Genomic DNA, 18,792 nt, shown 5'->3' with positions numbered 1-18,792 from the left:
TAAACTTCAACTGTAGCTAACGTTAGCTCACGCAGTTGGCGCTACTCTCACACCTGTCCGACGTTACTGTTTTTTCCCGGAGTTGAAAAAGTCCTCTGCTGTGAAGTAACATTCGTCGTTATCTCGGTGGAACCTCCAAATTGTTACACCACTCAGGCTGCGACGGTATTGGTGTAGAGAAAACGTTCACTTTTATTCTTCTCCAGCAGAACTAATGGCAACATATAGCAAACTGTCGAAACTGGTCGGGCACACACACACACACACACACACACTCTGGGCGCTCTCACAATTTCAAGAAAAAAAAAGAAAATTATCCTCCTTCTTCTAGGCTGCAGCAATTCACACCACAGATTGTTTTTCTCTGCCCCTACTGGCGGGTGTAATTACACTCACTCTGACAGCAACTAAAAATGCCTGTATATTCTTAAGTGACATCTTAAATGAATAAAACTAATAACACTCAGGTGCTACATATACATCTGGTATATGTGCCTAAACATCCCTGTTGTCCTCTGGTTGGAGGACTTGTTAGTTAACTATCTTGTTTGTTATCTTAGTAGTTTTTTTTTTTTTCAAGATGATAAGATAAATATCTCGTTTACATGAAAAAACAAATGTGTGTCTGAATCCCTCTTTGACTTTTCATCAGCAGTGAAATGTCTCGAAAACTATCAGATGAATTGCCATCTTTAGTTTATGATCAAATACCTGCTAAAACTAATGATACTCCCATCAGCCCCAGCTGTACTGTGTGTTTAGTATTACGCAAAGGTTTAACAGTGTGAACATTACATTATATGTTAATATACTATTTAGTTAAAAGTACCACTGTGGCTAAGTATAGCCTCACAAAGCTGCTAGCATGACTGTGAACTGTTAATTTCTTTGAAACTGGCTGAAAATGCTGTCAACACTTGGTCTTGACTCTAACTTTAGAAAATAATTACAATGATCATAGATAATGACTCATTAGTCATTGTCCAAATGCATGGCAGCTGTAAATAGCATGTTTCACACATGCAAATAATTGTAATTGAAAAGTCAAAGCTTAAACTGTCATTGACTGTCATTTAAAATTATAGAGGTGCCCTCTGTTTTTTCTTATATAGCCTATATTTTTCTCATCCAAGTGAAAGTGAGTGGCAGTTAAATATTGTGACCTTCATGTTCTGTTGGAGAAAGCCAAGAGGCACCTGAACAGAGATTTATGCTCAGCAACCCATTCTTGTCAAGAGACAATGAGCAATGGGGAGAAAGGGTTCAGTTGATGCATGTATGAGGAGAAGATCACAGCAAGGTTTGATTAAAAGCAGAAATGTGTGTGGAGATATGGGTATCACACACTCATCCCAGATGAAAAGCATGCCAAGGAGTTTTTTTCCTGTTATTATTACACAGCCTCTATTTACTGTTGATTTTTGTCAGTCAGTTATCGCCTCTGTGTATATAGGTTGTCTTTTTATATGTTAAATTGATTCAATATAAATCAAGACACAACACAACATTGCACTGCATTGCCCTGACAAAACAAATGAACGTGTGCAGTATGAGACACATGTTCAACGTATATCAGAAACTCTATGAAGAGTCAGCAGCACCACAGAAAACAGTTCAACCACATTCTTTTAACCTGTCTGCATCTATTCTTAGCAGTCAACTTCTCATAGATGGGATTATGTTCTTATCATATGGCTGCTTGTTTGCTACCATAACTAATCCACTATACAGTTTGTTGGTTTATTTCAGTGTAACAGAGACATACAGGGGGTCAAGCTTGTGTTCTGTCAGAGCACTTTGGGCCTCAGCTGAAGCATTAACAGCTTAAGGCCTAAAGACCTTGACTGTTAAATTACCTCTCAGTAATGGTATTTAGCAGACAGATGGGCTGCTAAGTCTGGCTTAGTGTGTTGTGTGTGTGTGTGCTCACACACTTGTGGATGTGTGTGCCACAACTACAACTAACTATGTCCAAGCAGACTGCAAAGTGAAACTTAAAATGCAAGCTGAACAAAACAGCTTAGTGAACAACATTGTGTATATGAATTTCAGTTGATATGTAGTATAGTCTACATGACTCCATTAACTCCAGCTTACTTTTAAATACTTGCTGAGTCTGTTACAGGCGTTTCTTAAAAAAATACTTAGCTTGGTCTTCATCACTACTTCTACTAAAGTAACTTCACCGTTCTGCCTGTGTGTCTGTGCTTGGGTTGTCCCTGCAGGATACCTCAACAAATACCAACCAGATTCCATTAAATTTATAGTTATCATGGTACCATGAGGATAAATCCCAGTGCTTTTGGTGAGTCTCTGACCTTTTATCTAACACTACCATGGTACCAAATAAATATTGCTAAGAATTATTTTCAGGACAATCAATGCTTGATGTTTTCCACCTTCATCCCCAGGTGAAATTTTATACCTGCATGAAATTTGCTGTGATATTTGAGAGAACAAATCCTTCTTTTTATGACTTTCTGATATTTCTTTTCTTTTCTTTCATTTTGGATTCATTGATGCCTCCAGCACCCTTAGTAGAGCTGTGGTCATCCTGCGTATCTCACAAAAATGATGAAAATCTACTGAGCAGATTTCCACAAATTATAGAACTAATTTTTGACTGGTTTGAACTTGTGTTCTGTATGTGGACATGTTATCTGATCACACTTTGAATCTCATATGATTGAGCATTTATGTTACTGTAAAGCATCTTGATTCTGCTAGGATTGTGATTAAATCTCATTATGCAAGATGAAGAACTGGTGGAGTCGTCAACAGAGTCAAGGTCAGTTCAAAGGAGTGAATGCTGCTGTTTGGGCTTTACTAAATGAAGGATTTGTCTGCCGCTTTTTGATGTGGCAAAAGCAGAGAGATGACCTCTCAACTTCTTATAAGACTGTGAAATACAGATGTTACCTACATGATATCCAGACCACCTCCAGACCTGGCCTCACAATGCCTTGCAGTGATTTCTTCACATATTAACACCTTATAGCAGGAACATGTTTTCTGTTCTGCTTTTTGGGAATTGAAGTGGGTCATTAAATATTTATTCTCTGTAGAATATAATGATACAGTAAAGGAAGGCTTTATGTAAGCTTAGTAAGACTCCTGTCATCATCTCATCTCAGACTCTGGCAGTCTTACCTGTTGGGGACATCTCAGGGACACTGCTGCTGTATGGTCCATCTGGGAATCGTGGCTCATTGTCGTTGATGTCCTGCACTTTGATGATGAACTCAGACTCTGGCTCCAGAGGGAGGCCAGTGTTGATGTCAATAGCCTGGGCTTTCAGTGTGTAGTAGGACTTTTCCTCTCTGAAAATATGATACACACACTGATGTTAGTATTCCCATGATGTAGTCAGGCATCTATTGCGTGATATTTGGGTGTCCACATGGTTTTGATGTCAGCTTGTGTTAATGCCCACACTGTAATGCCCACACAAATCATAAAAGACACTTTCTTAGTTTTCTGGAAGACCTAACAAACAATATGCACATACCACACTCACATGAGCACACACTTGACATAAGTGCATGTATGGTTATTCAGTGGATTGGGGTCAAAGGTGACAAGATTAGATAGTAGGACACTGGGGGATTAATTACATGTTCATATTGTCATGCTAACTCACCACCTCCTTCCTCTACTATTAACCATAAAGTCCTCTTTAGTGTGTTCACTGTTTTGTAGTGTTAATCTTTAAGATATATAACTGTATATCCTATAAAGGAGTACACCCAATGGTAATGCAGTGAAGCATAAAAGCAAACAAAAACATTTTTGATTACTTGATGAGAAGTTGATGAGTAGTAGTGTTGAATTTTTTGTTCATCTTAAACACAGTGTACCTGTGACACATACAGACATGCCTGAAATTGACACCTGTACACCTCACTGAAACAATGCTCTGTTCTTCCTGGGAAGTGTTGAAATTGAAAGCTCTTTTATCACACTGACCTGCATGCATTTCTATAGAATAAAACAAAGAAGCTGAGGAAAGAGCTGAATTCTTGCTTATTCTACAAAGATCTTTGAAAAATGACCTGGACAAAATAATTAGCAGTGATAGTTGTGGTATTTCAAGCAGAAACATGTATTCTATCTTCAGTCTTCTAATAAATGACCTCTCTGAATTGTAAGCAATCACTTTTGTCTGTAAGTAGCAAAGGCATAATAATGTAGTATTATATAGTCATGACTGGTTCGACAGAACATGGGACTTTAACACAGGACACTATTGTTCACATCCCATTTTAACAGACCTCTGCTCCTCTTGTGACATAACCTGCCTTCACCTGTTTCCCATTAGTTTTTTCTTATTAGCTTGTTAATTTGCAGCATCTGCCAAGAGGGAATTACATCAAATAATATGCCATTAACATGCATAACTAGCTAATGTTCATCATTATACTAGTTGACTAAGTAACCTTAGTTTGCAATCTAGCCAAGGTTAGCTATAGAACATGCAGTATGTGCACATTATTGGTCTGAATTAATAACAATAATATTAATAATAATCTTGTACCAAGTTGTATTTGATGAGAGCCATTCTTTTAAAAGTGCAAGTGTGCGCAGAGTCACAGAGTCAGATCATCTGAATACAGATTGATCTATAGAAAAAAATTCAAAATGTTTGCACTGATCCATTTTTAAAGAGTGATGGCCAATAGGGAAACTCTAACACTTACACCAGCAGTGTAACTCTGGTAGAGCTGCACCAAAATGGAAAGAAAAAAGATTGACAGGGAAAGGAACAGAACCAGATCCAGCTCCTCTCAAAGAGCTGTAATTCCCACCACTGAGCTGAGTCACAGAGAAAGTGAGCAAATATGGGATAATAACTGTTTGTGTTATTTTGCATATTAGTACACTGCATGTAAAGTATAAGACCTCACAGAAGTGGAGACTTATTTAGTCTTATTTACATACAGCAAACAAAAATTGTGTTGTACAATTTCTCAGTCTTCTTACAGATGTAATGGTGTGTGGTGAAGGCCTGAATTGGTCAGACTATAATCACTGTGTTCATTTTAGATAAAGATGTGTTAGAAGCCATGAGGTGTTGCTTTGTGTAATGTTGTGAGAGTGAAATATGATTCAGAATACATATTTATAATTTCAAATCTCATCAAAATTTTATAGTACTAGCAGACTATCAGGGCTTTAACTAAGAGCACTTGAAAAGTGAATACCATTTGTCATTGTCTTCACAAGCAGTCATTGCTAGTGGAATAATTCACAATAATTCACACAGAATTGCTAATAACCCATTCAAAGACTAGCAGCAGCATGTGCTGTTACACACTCTGCATGAGGGGTGACTGATGAGTTTATGGCTCGAGGTAGACAAAGATGAGAGAAACAAGCTCCCAATACATGAACATGCAGTTCAGCTCTTTGAGTGGTCATGCAGAAAGTTTCAGTATTTCTGTTTTGGGTATTTGAAAACTGCAAGTCAGCTCTGTCTGGCCACAGTATTGCTGTATTGTTATTATCACTGATGAATACTGACCTGTCAAGCCCCACCAGTGCATGTATATCTCCTGTAATTTGATCAATGGTGAAGATGGACCCAGCTCCTTCTCCTGACAGAGTGTACTTCACTGCATTGTCTCCATGGTCCATGTCTGTGTGGAGCTGCAGGAGGAGGAAAATACAGATAAGACTCCAACTGTAGCAGCAATCAGTCACAATAAAACATAATTTAATAACAGGGTCAGTGTCACTGATAATAATGTGCAAATGAACATGTAAAACAGAACCTGTGTTGTTCGATAAAAGACTTTGGTAAAAAGCACACACATTCAGTTTACACATTATGTTGATGCTGGATACATGATGTGAAGAAAAAATACAGTTTTATAGATTACAAAAAATAAAGTCAAGTCACTTTTATTCATACAGCGCCAATTCACAACAAAAGTTATCTTGAGGCATTGTACATATAGAGCAGGTCTTTATCCCCAACAGATCCCACCATGAGCAGCACTAGGCGACAGTGACAAGGAACAACTTCCTTTTAAGAGGCAGAAACCTCGAACAGAACCAGACTCAGGGTGGGCGGCCATCTGCCTCAACTGGTTGGGTTTAGACAGAGAGAGGAGGCTGGGGGGGGGGGGGGGGTAAATTCAGTTGTCAATAATAATGTAATAAAACTATCATTTGAAATAAATGTTATTGACTCAGAGGAGAAGACCTCTTTCGCTATCATTGGTGTCTTAATCAACGGTGAGTGTAGTGTAGAGTGTATTAGTTACATACTGAGACTGTTACCTTGGCAGAGAACTATGTTTTTCATTACCTGGTCAAAGTAAAGCTCTTTTATAGACCTAATTATGGCTTATATATTTTCATGATCAGCTTCTTTCTTCTTTCTGCAAAAGTAAAAAATAGTTTTGTTTATTGCACATTTTCAAGATTGTCCTACTATAGGCAACCAGAGTCAGGTGATGTAATATAAAGACTGACTTTGGGAAGCACTTATTCCTAAACCTAACCTCCATCAGTTTTAGGGTTTGTTGTTTCAGACGTTCAGTACACCTGCCACTACACGGGCACTATTTCAGGAGACACTCCTGTGGGTCATATCATAGGGTAGAGACAACGTTATTACTACACAATGTGAGTCAGCTGTAGATATGACTCACACATGAATAAACATAAACAGTCCACAACGTGTAAGGCTCACCATATATATATTTTTCTTTTGTCTCTGGTTTCACATGCAAATTCATCTGCTCATCTTCGCATGTGCACACACACACACATATATGGTTGATTGTGAGATTGTGTAGTCACACAGTTGTGTAAAGTCAATTCAGGATGGAGGACTTGTTGGACATTGTTGTTTGTGGTATTGTTCTTGCTTTTGTCACTGGTTTTGAGGTGGGTGGGGCTCCCAGTATTTACCCTGTATTTTCAGAAATACTGAGTAACACTGTACCTACATTTTAGCACCAATAAGAGCCAATAAGTATTTTACAGGCACTGGTATTATAGTGGAAAACACACATTGTTATCATGATTTTTAGTCCCTAGTATGGAAAATTTGAAAAAAAAAAAAAAAAAAATAGACCTTTCACATCATAATGCAGATTCTCTCTTTAGACTTTCTGTTAAAATGTGTAGAAAGCCCAAGCTGAAATAACCCTGATGACAGTGAATCAGCATCAAGTTTCTTCTCTCTGAAGACATTATATAACTGTTTTCACAGCGTGAGTAGAGCTCGTCCTAACTGACAGACTTAAGCCTGTTGTGGGAGTGAATGTCTGGTCCCCCAACACCATACCTAGATACATAGACTTAGACTAGACTTTATTGTCTAAGTCTAAGTCTCTAGGTATGGTGTTGGCTGACACACACTATTCAGCAGGTACTGTAGTGTTAAGGAGTGGTTAGATTAACAAATGGATATAGATGAACGCAGGATGCACCAATCTGAGAGGTCCTACAAACTCTACAGTTGGCTGATGACACAGTCTGCAGTATAATAAAGACATGATCTGTCTTAGAGGCCTGAGCTCCTCAATACAAGGTATTAATAGCATTATACACCAGAAATGATATTAAATCACTGAGGTCTCTCCACTCCATCTGGCTGAGAGCTGAATCCTCAGAAATCATCAGCAGGACAGCACTCCACTTATATGATTTATTAATGAATGTTTCTGGCAGACATCATTCCCCAGTATGCAAACCAGCTAATGTTTAATCAATGTGAATGCTGTCCTGCTGGTAATTATTAACACTGGTTTCAGGCCCTATGAAATCATTCTGTTGATGGAATGAAAAGAAAAATACAAGAAGTCTAGTATTAATTATGGCATGCATTCAAGTCTTCCTTGAAATTGTAGTTGTTCTGTTTGTTATTATTATTTTTACATTCAATTACTATCACATTACATTAGTTTGGTATATGCTTTTGTCCAAAGCAGCATCCGGTCCTTGTAAGTGCTTCATATCCCTTCAGCACCTAACCTCATTAACTGCTCCTAAAGTAGAGACAACAACTTTCTGAAAACTTGAGCTGTCTCACTGAGGTGAAGAGGTTTGTAAAGAGAAATGTCTCTCAGTGTTGGGGGAACATTGAAAGTCAATGACAGTGTCATGATCTGAGAGGTTTTCAACAAGCAGGTTTGTATCTTTATACCATAGATGATTATAGAGTTCATGATTTTTTATTTACGTTTTACCCAGCTCCTAAATACTATCTCCACTGAACAATACCGTTTCTAGATTATGCAACACAATATGTAGACTAAACAACACAATTTCTAACATTAATCATATTGATCATTTAAAAAAATACTAATTAACTATACTCAGTAAGTCTTTACGTCCACAAAAGAAACTTCACCAGAAACAGTAATCTTATTAATGTGAAATTTCAAAGTGAGAAGATCCCCAACAGTGAATTCATTATATTTCTCTGAGAGGGGGTCCTAACACTGATGGGAAAGTTAACAACTAACTGACCAACAGCCAGTAGGATCCAGATACTAATGTGAACTGACCTGAATACTGATGTAATTCAATGATGATCCAGTGGGGCTGACATGCTGATGTGAAAGTTAATAAGGAACAGAGGAAGACTGACTGCAGGACTGACACACATTATAAGGAGCTGAACGTTACACAGTCCTCTGTATGAGGTCAGTGCAGAGGAACTGCTGTGAAATCAAAGTGACACAGTCTAACATTAGCTCATAACCTCTGAAATATTAATTGTTTAATATATATTTGAAATGGGAAAGCATACATCTGGGATGCAGAGCAGTGGTATTTGAGAACACAGTTAGTCATGTAGAAAATGTTTTTTACTGTCGTCAGGTCGCTTGACATTTGTTCTGCATAGGGAACTTGTGTATTTCCAGAGCAGGGCTGGGTTCTACAGAGGTCTTGGCAGAAACCTCTGTGCTGCTCTAACTTCAGCTGCAGACTTACTGACTGAAAGGGTGATGGTACCTGGTCACTAAGCTCCAGTCAGACTACTTAACAAAGTCCTAGTGAAATAGAATCCACAAAGTCCAGTTTGAGTTACAGATCAGAGAATTTGAAAGCTTGTCTGATGTCAAAACACTCTGTATTAAAACACTAAAACACTATGTATTTCACTGGCCAGCAGAGCATCTTGTCAAATAATATGTTGCACTGCAGCAAAAGTTGAGCCAGGTTTCTTTTTATTTATTTATTTATATACTTTGTGTTGTCTGTATTGACTGGCCTCATTCAGGTGAATGAGGAGGCAGCAGTTTTCACTTACAATTACATTCCCTAAAACATCTTCAGGTGAAGATGATCATCAAATCTTAGAAACACACACACACACACACACACACACACACATTCAATTTCACTGGTGATTTGTGCAACAGTTATCCAAGTTTCTGTTTCTTCCTCCTCTTCCTCTTCTCTAATATCTTCTATGCCACTTTGCAGATGTGTTTTCAGTTTCCTTATTATTCTCTTTTTTCTAAACTATAAGTTGGAGGAAATGCCACTGCTTGATTTGAAGTTTAAATCATGTTTAAAAGTTTTCTTTTGTACAGAAACAAATAACATAAGGGGTAATGAGCACTTTACAAAACTCTCATTGTCATTTGCAGGCACTAGCTCTTTACTGCTGCTTTTGGAGGAACATATAAATTAAGAGAGTTAATAGAAATAATAGCTCATAACTTCTAAGATTTTTGGTTGTCTTTGTTTGAACACACACACATACCACAGGCACCTGCACACATGCAACAGCTTGTATTTTATACTGATAACCATAATCAGATTTGATATCTTTACTTAACTTGATATGTTTAATAAATGAGCCGACTGTACTTGGTGTGTTTTCACCTTGTTTATGATTCAGCTCATATGTCCATCTGTCACTAAAAAAAATAGAAAACCATTTCTACAGGGCACATATTATACTGCCTACTGCACTGAGTGTGTATCTAACCCTGATCTATTTGTATCCCTGTTCTATATTAATATACATAAACTAAAAGGCATCTGTCTCACAAGTTTTCTCTGTTGCCAGCGGACCATGTCCATGAAGCAAATCCAAGTTTGTGAACTCCCATTGGTAAACTGAATTAGAATATGTAGAAATTATCTGTAGAGAAATTATAAATTGTCAAGAATTGTATATTAACAAATGTGTGCACGAAAAAACTGCATTTTGATTGTTTTAGTAATAATCCATTTGAATCAATGTTCACAGTAACTATATGTTGTAGCAGTGAGCAGCACTCCCTTTGACTTGAAAAGAGAGAAAGCTATGCAGTGATGAAGCTATGAAATATGAAACAGGGAATTAAATAAAGAATCTAGTTTAGTCAAAGACTAAAGAGGAGCTACTCCAACCATTTTCACACATGAAGATAGATACAACACATTTACACACAAAGTTTGAATTAAAACATTAATAAAAGATGTGGGTGGGGACAGGTGTGATGAATGATCAGACTGCACTATGCGACATGTAGATTTCAGGGTTATTTTTTTAGGTTGACCCACACTTTAAAGTCGGCATATCTCTTCTGCTTGATTCTGTTTCTTTTTAAATCTGTCTTATAAGATTATCAACTACACCGTCAGTCTACTGCCTCTTTAAAGAAACACTGATAAGTTCATAGAAGACATTTATCATTTCTAATAGAAAGGGAGAAGTAAGACATTAAAATGAATATAACGTTGTGCTTGTTAACGCATGAAATGAGTTTTTTTTATATGAGAGGCGTATTTCATAAAGACAAACCCACAGAGAATTATTAGCACACACTGCAGTTCCCCTCATCTTTAGGGAGATCAACTTTTAGCTCTTTTATTTATTTTTTGGCCAACAACTGCTCTTTGCTGTCATCATCCTAATTTCCTTTCACAACAAACATCAGTTAAACTGACTGTCCACTTCCTGCTTGTGTGATTTCAGAGACGAGTTCTGAAATTCCAAAGTCTTTCACTGAGCTGAGCTTGTTGCTCTCCTTCATATGCTGCTGTTGTTGGTTCTGAACCCAAATACTGCAAAGTTGACTTTAAGAGTAAGAGTCATGCTTACTTCTGATGAATGTGGATAACCTCACAATATGCTCCATAGTGGTCATTTTCTTTAGCAGTCATGCCGCACAGTGACAGATGGAGGTGTCACTGCAAAGGTCAGGCAGACATATGTAATAAGGGCAATGAGGAGATATATCTCCAACCCAAAAGGCCACAAGAGATGCACACACATGCAGCTGGCAGATAAACATGAGTTCTTACTGACTGCAGCAAATCAGTCAGCTCTGCAGTGTTATAAAGGGAATATTCAAGATGAAGAGAGTGAACTGAGCCATGACGTGACTTTTCACTTTTGTTGTTATGTTCCAGTGTATTTATGTTATTCCTGCTGTATGTTTACATAGACTGTCCAGTAAACATCATTTGAAATACAAGGTAAAGGACAGATTATAAAAAGATCAGAAAAGAATTAGTGTGCATACCTTTTTGATAATCAAAGAGTTAAAGATCGTCCGTTTCAGACACCCATGGTACATTCTTCAACATGTGTGACCCCTGACAAGCAAAAACTAAGCATAGCAAGTACTGTAATTTAATAATCTAATAATTTTAGGTGTATTTTTTAAAATCATAATCAGCATATGAATTCTTGTTTTATTACCTCCAAAATCCAAGTGGATATTTGTATCAAATCAAAAGAAATTCCTTCAAGACATTCCTGATAGTTTCCCTCATCCACATCCCAGCATGCAAAGCACCTTTGGCTGCAGGAGCCATTTTGCTTGCAGAGTACTTGTACTTTAATCAGACTGAGAGCAGATCACATTCCTACTACTCCTGACTGCTTCATATAATTACAACCTGATAACAACAGCCTGAATGGTCTTATTCATTGGTGATGACCAGTGATGAAAATCCACACACATAAACAGACACACACATATGTACACACATTTACTTTAAACCTTTCTAAGAGGAAGCTTAATCTTGTCACCAACAGTGACTTGAAAGGATAAGGGATCTACACACAAGCAAATGACCACAGTTTATACACTTTTACGCACACACACACACACACACACACACACATACACACTCCTGCTAGACTTGCACTTTTGTCACAGATGACCAGAAAAGAAGAAAAATCCAGGGAGCTTCCACCTCAACCTAAGCCCAGGATACGTATTCAGCTGAGTGTCAGTATGAGCGTGGCATATGAGTTTTCACAGTGTGTTTCCTGTCACAGTAGAGTGAATCTGTTCTGCCTAAAGTGAAGTAACCCTCCCTGTACAGGTGTTTATGCAGTGGAAGAACAGTTCTGAGAGTTCTACATTTTATTCTTCACAGTTCTTCACCTCTCTTCACTCTTCTCACTCTGTCCTGCTAGACGTCACCTGCCTGCCCACTCATTCAAAATAGTTCTTTATTTTCAAAATGAAAAACTCAGCGCTTTGTTATGAACACAGGTACCTGCTTACTCATTAAATTATCCTATCAGGCAATTGTGTGGCAGCAGTGCAATGCACAAAATCCTGCAGATCCAGGTCAGGAGCTTCAGTTGATGTTCACCTCAAACATCAGAATGGGGGAAAATGTGATCTCAGTGAGTTTGACTGTGACGTGATTGGTGCTGGTGTGAGTGTCTCTGAAACAGAGCGAGAGTTTTTACAGATACACCTTGCTGATGAGAGAGGTCAGAGGTCATGGTCAGACTGGTTGGAGCTGACAGAAAGGCTGCAGTATCTCAGATAACCACTCCTTACAACTATGGTGAGCAGAGAAACATCAGAATGAGCAACATGTCCAACCTTGAGGTGGATGGACTACAACAGCTGACGACCACACCAATCAGTCATGGTCTGAATGTTACAGTCTCTCTGAGTATTGTTGCTGACCATGTTCATCCCTTCATGGCCACAGTTCACCATCTTCTAATGGATACTTCCAGCAGGATAATGCTCCATGTCACAAAGCTAAAGTCTCAAACTGGTTTCATCAACATGACAGTGAGTTCAGTGAACTTCAGTGACCTCTGCAGTCTCCAGATCTGAATCCAGTAGAACAGCTTTGGGATGTGGTAGAACAGGAGGTTAGCAGGTTGAATGTGCAGCTGACAAATCAGCAGAAATGATGTGATGCAGTCATGTCAACATGGAGCAGAATCTCAGAGGAAAGTTTCAACATCTGGAGGAATCCATTCTACAAAGAACTGAAGCTGTTCTGAGAGCAAAGAGAGGCCATGGTCAGTATTAGTATGGTGAGCATACATTACTCTGGCTGATATTGTTTTTATTGCTAGCACCTTTTACATGTGTTAGGTAACAGTAAGGTCCTTACCCACATTTAACTGTAGTGGAATATTTATTAATGTTGTGGTAAATAATGTTATTTTGTTCAACACACCAATCAATACAACTAATTCTTTAGGGGTTTGATGTCAAGAGTGTTGATCTTATTTTGCTCTATTATAGTCTCCATTATAGTTACCATGAGTCAGTAACTGTGCCTGAACAAATATCTATATGTTACTGTCCAATACTGTATTGAAGGTGTGACAGACTTTCAGATTTTAGACAATCACCTTCTTTGCTTGTGCCTGAAACAGGTACTGTTAACAAGACAGTTCAGGTGTAGCAGCTCAGACACCCCATTGGTAATGAGGGGAAACGATAATTCACCACATATGTAACATCAACATCTTGACAGCTTGAGATAAATTTACTGTGTGATGACCTGGCTGTGCTGTGGGAATAAGCTGAGCACTGAGCACACAGAGGAAGCTGGGTTCTCAAAGACTCGTGTCTTTCATTATGCTTTTATCACATGACTTGTTAACATTCACACATACACTCCATCTCCCCCACCTGTCACAAGGGAACATACACATCTATTTATTTATTTATTTATTCATAAAATTGTGATTTTATATGACCATGCATGAGGCGTTACATGTTTTTCCCTCCCAGTCCATGTCTCCTAGAAATTCTGTTTCTTAACAACTAAACTGCAACAGCACATACTGTGGACATTTAATCTCTGGCTGCATTATGTTCAGTGATATATGAACATTTGAAAGAATAAAATTTTACACTTTACACAGCAGAGTTGCTAGGATTTGGTTGGGGTGGAGAGCCAGCACATGACTGTCAAATCAAAGACAGGGATTCAGATCCAGAGTCCAGTCTGTGGTTAGTTTTAGGCACAAAAAAGAGACTTTGGTTAGGGTTAGAGAAAGATTGTTTTTGGTGAAATGTCTGCAAACTGTGAAAAAACAGATCATACTGTAGTCACTACAAGTGGATATTTTACTGCTACATCAGATATTTTGGTGGAAGACTAAGGTGTTTCCATTAACATGTCATTGATATTCAGTATCAAAGTATTTGCACTTGCCAAATCAAGAAGGTAAATTAAGAACATATCCTCATCACGTTAAAAGAAAGCATAATGTGGTCGCACATTGGATTTTAGTTGCAGAGATGCACAGATTTTAGGAGACAGCATTTGCCCAATCAGAATACATATACACAGCTGATCATTTTGCAAACCATGCTACTATGCTTACAGAAATGACATAAAGTAAGCCAGACTTAGTGCTTTACAAAATGAGTTGATTGATTTTCATGCCAAACAGTAATGATTAGAAACCAGTGGCAGTCTGACACAATTTCATAAACCAAAACTGTTTGAGCTGTGGTGTTCCTGTTCACCAGTCTAACAAGCAGCAACCAGTTTTCTGATTGGCTGTGATTGTGACACACTGTCACACACTGACTAAGGCTGAGTGAAAGAGATTGTGCACCTCTGTGAATACCAGAAAATAACATAAAAGATCATTTTCCTTTGCATGATAAAACTTTCTCTACTGAATATAATTTGTTTGCACAAAATCTCTATGCTCATAATATCACATTGTGCACTGAAGAATAAAACTCTACACATGTTCACGTCAGTTTCCTTTTCTCTAGATATTAGAGGATTTAAACTGACTTCATGACTTCATTACCCACTGTTTTAGCTTGTAGAACATCTGGGCTTGATGCAGTTCAGTGTTTTGGGCTATTATGTTGTTTTTTAAACATGCAGTGCAGCAGAGGTTTCAGTAAAAGATGTTCCTTTATGTGTGTGGCCTGTTTGCCATTAGAAGTAAATGGTAATTGATGAGACAAGTGTTTAGGTTGTACCTACATGGTCCCGGCAGGACTCTGCTTAAAGCCTCTAACCTTGCCTGCCTCCACAGATCCAGCCAAAGGTTTTAGCACTAAAACCTCTGACTGAAGGTCCAAGTGGTATAAGGTCATCTTATTCCTTCTGCCCCCCTTCTTCCCCACAGCTCTGCCTCATCCTGTGGTAATAAAGCTGTGACCCTGCTATTAGCACCAACAGCAGATTAATCAGGGGCCCCCGGGCACAAGTCCTCTCTGGCTGGGCACAAGCAGAGCCTTTATTATTTGGGTTGACTGCCTCTGACCCTCGCACGTGTTCTCCCTACTGCCTGTACTTATGCCAGCAGAGGACTATAGACCTTAGAGCAGTTTGCCTTAAGTACTCTTTGCATTCCAACTACCACAAATGTATCCTAGAGCATTTTTTTTAGTTGTGTGAAACTTATAAATACTCCTCAGCCTAAAGATCCCATATTTGTGTCATTTTTTGTGTTTAGAGATCTCAGTTCATGGTGCTGGTTCATCTGAAAAGTTCTTTTGATGAATCTTGGGGTTGGACCAAAACGAGGCTTCTCAAGAAAGGAAGCTAGTCCAAACCATACGTCACTTACTGCAATATGTGAGGGAATATTTTCTTTTCTTAGAGTGCTGTGTACAATATGTTAGGTGTTGCAGACTGCAAAGCTACGCAGAGATGCCTGTGTAGCTGCTCAGCTGTTTCTGTGTTTGCATTCAGTTGCAACAAGTGTAATGACAAACTGTCTGTCAGTTCATGATGCAAACATTATATCACTGATGCAGCAACAAAGTATCTAAAAAGTTTGATAGGAAAGGGGAAGTTGATCAAGAACAGAGAATGGACACAGAAATGTGTTCCACAATCCACAATGATACACAAATACTAAATCCACAGCTGATAACACCTTGTGCTTCTTGCCCTGTTGGGCAGGTGAGATGATAAGATGGTTTGTAAACAAAGTCACAGGTTATATAGATGAACTAAATCACTTTATTTGGGTCTGTGTTATATTTATTTTAAATCCTGAAATGTTTGTATAGTAATGGCCATATAATGAAAAAAATGTTAAAAAGTATAAAAAAAAGTATTTGAAAAATATGAATTCATTATTGATTCATAGTGTTGGTAAAAAATATGAGAAGACATCACAATACTTGCATCAGAACTACCTAAACATTTATTTTTTTGTTCTGTGTGAATTCTACACACAGTGTTTTTCAGGTGCACTGTGCTGAAGAAGAACAATACTGTCTGTTCCCCAGTATTTCATCTGCATCAGATTCACATTCAATTTTAATACAAATCAATTATTTAAGTTGTTTGGTAGAGAAAATACTTGACTTGAGAACTGTTATTTCTTTGTGAGGGTCATTTACCAAAAAGGGCGACATCAGCAGTGAAGGTACTGATCTGCTGATCTTGTACATAGAGAGAACTCAGCTGCTGATCAGACTCTGTGGACAGTAAGCAAACATCTGCTGTATGTTGTGAGTAGCCTTGGTTTTAAAGTGTTGATTACTGATTGTGGCCTGGATCATTGTGCTATGCTTGACAGGTATAGGACCTACAGACTGCTGCTGATTATGAGAGCACAGCAGAACAGAATAAAGCTTAAGTCACCTCTGTTTCAGAATAATAAACCTAACTTAGAGCTGACATTATCAGGTTACCTGAAACCTAATTTATACCATCAAGACAACCACAGGTGAACACATTTAAAGGGACACTTGGATCATTTTACTAGTCACGGTCAGTAGAGCTCAGTGTGTGAAAACACTGGTTTAATGTCTTCTGTGGCTCTGGGGGAGTTTTATCGAGTCGAGAAAAAAAATAACCCAGATGATATATGATGAATACATTTGGATAATACAAAGAGAGGAAATTTACTTAAACTGGGAGTATGGGCTTTGAAATACTTAGATTATGACCAGAGAGGGAGGATAGGAAAAAAGAATTGCAATTCTACATTTCTGAAGTACTAAACTACCAGATGTAGAAATACAAATGGACATTATCTGGACAAAATCTTAACCTAAAACAGTTAATTCAAAAGTAATCTCACAACTGAGAAATCAATTCTGCGCACAGAACTCTGCTGGGAGAACTAATCCACCCCACCCACCCAGCCATGAACAATATGAACATTAAGTCAAATAAACAATAAAAGAAATACAACACAGGAGGAGGAGGGTGGGGTAGCAAAGCTCAGCAGTCTGCTATCAGCAGAGTAACGGTGAGATGTGTCTGGTTATGATGACCACTCTGTGCAAATGTATGACTATGATTGGATGTCACCAGGCAGCTGGTAGTCCTATGAAACAAGCCACTGATTGTGAATGAATGAAGTAACTGATGCCAATCAGAACCTGCATCTTCTATGCTCTGCCTGAATTAACACTATGCTCCATTAAGCAGCGCCATCACAACTAGAACCCTATTTTGTTCTGACTTGGTCACTGCTGTTGAACCAACTGTTGAAACCAACTCATCACTTCCAGTATGTTACTCACATTAAATGTGTTTTAATGCAAATGAACTGAGTTTGCCATTCACAAAGATGTAATTTACAAGAAGAAAGAGAAAGAAACTGCTGATAATTCTACCAATAATCTTTTCTAATGGGCTATGGACACTGTTACACTACAGAAAATATTGTACTAAGTCAAAGTGAGTGAAAACCTGGTAAATTGAATACATGTAGAGTATGAAAAGCTCAGATATGACAAATATGTTCCTACCTTTCCAACATATTGTGGTTCAGACCCCATGTACTCCTCCAGGACAAAGAACTGGTTCCACACCCATCCTCTTTTAATACGATGGACCCTCGACCTCCCATGTCTCCTCAGCCTCCCTCTGCCTTCTAAAGATGTCACTTCCCCCGCAGACCCCCTCACACTCTTAGTTCCAGTTGCTCCCCTGGGTGACATCACTGCACCCTTAGTTCTGCTCTGGAGCTGAGCCTGCACAGGGATTTGGGAGCTGTAGTCCAACATGAAACAAGAGCCCACCAGAAACAGAGTGACATATTCCCTTGTGATCATCAGGGAATATTACTGTTTAAAAAAAAAGGTACTGAAGAGTTCAGAAAGCTGGCTACGTCCAGGTTGGAAATGGACATACATCCAAATTTGGATTTTAATTCCAATATTCCAATATGATACAAGATGACGACAGGGAGTCTGTTAATGTGGTGTCCTCGCTGAAGTGTGTAAGCTAGTAAAGATCATTATGCTGGGTGAGAGAGTCTCTCCACACTTTGGTTTGATGTTGGCTGGAAAGGACTTATGTTCAGAGTGAAGTTTTAAGTCCGGCTCTGTGATGTTGGAAGTCGACCCCAAACCTCTTCTCTTCAGCTCAGTTTTGTCAGTCGCCAGCTGAAACACCTGCAGGAAAAACAATGAAGATAATAATGTGTGAGTGTGTGAAAGCTCATCCTTGACCTTGAAAGTAGAAGTTTCTAAAAGAAGAGAGAGAAGAAAAATATTTTCTTAAGCAGCTGAAGTTCGCTTAGTTGCTTACTACCAAACATACCATTTGTTATCACATGAGCAAAATTACATTTTTGTGTTCAATTAAGATAGTTTCCATAACAAGTGAGTGGTT

The 18,792-nt window shown here is 38.4% G+C and overlaps 1 protein-coding gene across 1 annotated transcript; it reads right to left on the bottom strand.

The window, feature by feature from the left end:
- Positions 1 to 2,939: 2,939 nt before the first annotated feature.
- On the bottom strand, positions 2,940 to 18,568 carry LOC108874336 (cadherin-12-like). The gene is made up of 3 exons (XM_051068866.1): positions 17,925 to 18,568; positions 5,522 to 5,646; positions 2,940 to 3,320 (listed from the first exon to the last, which is right to left on the bottom strand). The coding sequence occupies exons 1-3, from the start codon at positions 18,228 to 18,230 to the stop codon at positions 3,131 to 3,133; spliced, it is 621 nt and encodes a 206-aa protein (XP_050924823.1). The 5' UTR covers positions 18,231 to 18,568; the 3' UTR covers positions 2,940 to 3,130.
- Positions 18,569 to 18,792: the final 224 nt, after the last annotated feature.

This window comes from Lates calcarifer, unplaced genomic scaffold, assembly GCF_001640805.2.
Source record: "Lates calcarifer isolate ASB-BC8 unplaced genomic scaffold, TLL_Latcal_v3 _unitig_530_quiver_1787, whole genome shotgun sequence".
Classification (NCBI taxonomy): Eukaryota; Metazoa; Chordata; class Actinopteri; family Centropomidae; genus Lates; species Lates calcarifer.
Note: the sequence above shows the minus strand (reverse complement) of the source record. Positions and strands in the feature narration are given on the sequence as shown.

Excerpts from the sequence above, each read along its gene's own strand:
- LOC108874336 (XM_051068866.1), bottom strand. The coding sequence starts at position 18,230 with ATGATCACAAGGGAATATGTCACTCTGTTTCTGGTGGGCTCTTGTTTC. Across the intron at positions 5,647-17,924 it reads AACCACAATATGTTGGAAAG|CTCCACACAGACATGGACCA; the intron begins GTAGGAACATAT and ends CTCCTCCTGCAG. Across the intron at positions 3,321-5,521 it reads GCACTGGTGGGGCTTGACAG|AGAGGAAAAGTCCTACTACA; the intron begins GTCAGTATTCAT and ends TCATATTTTCAG.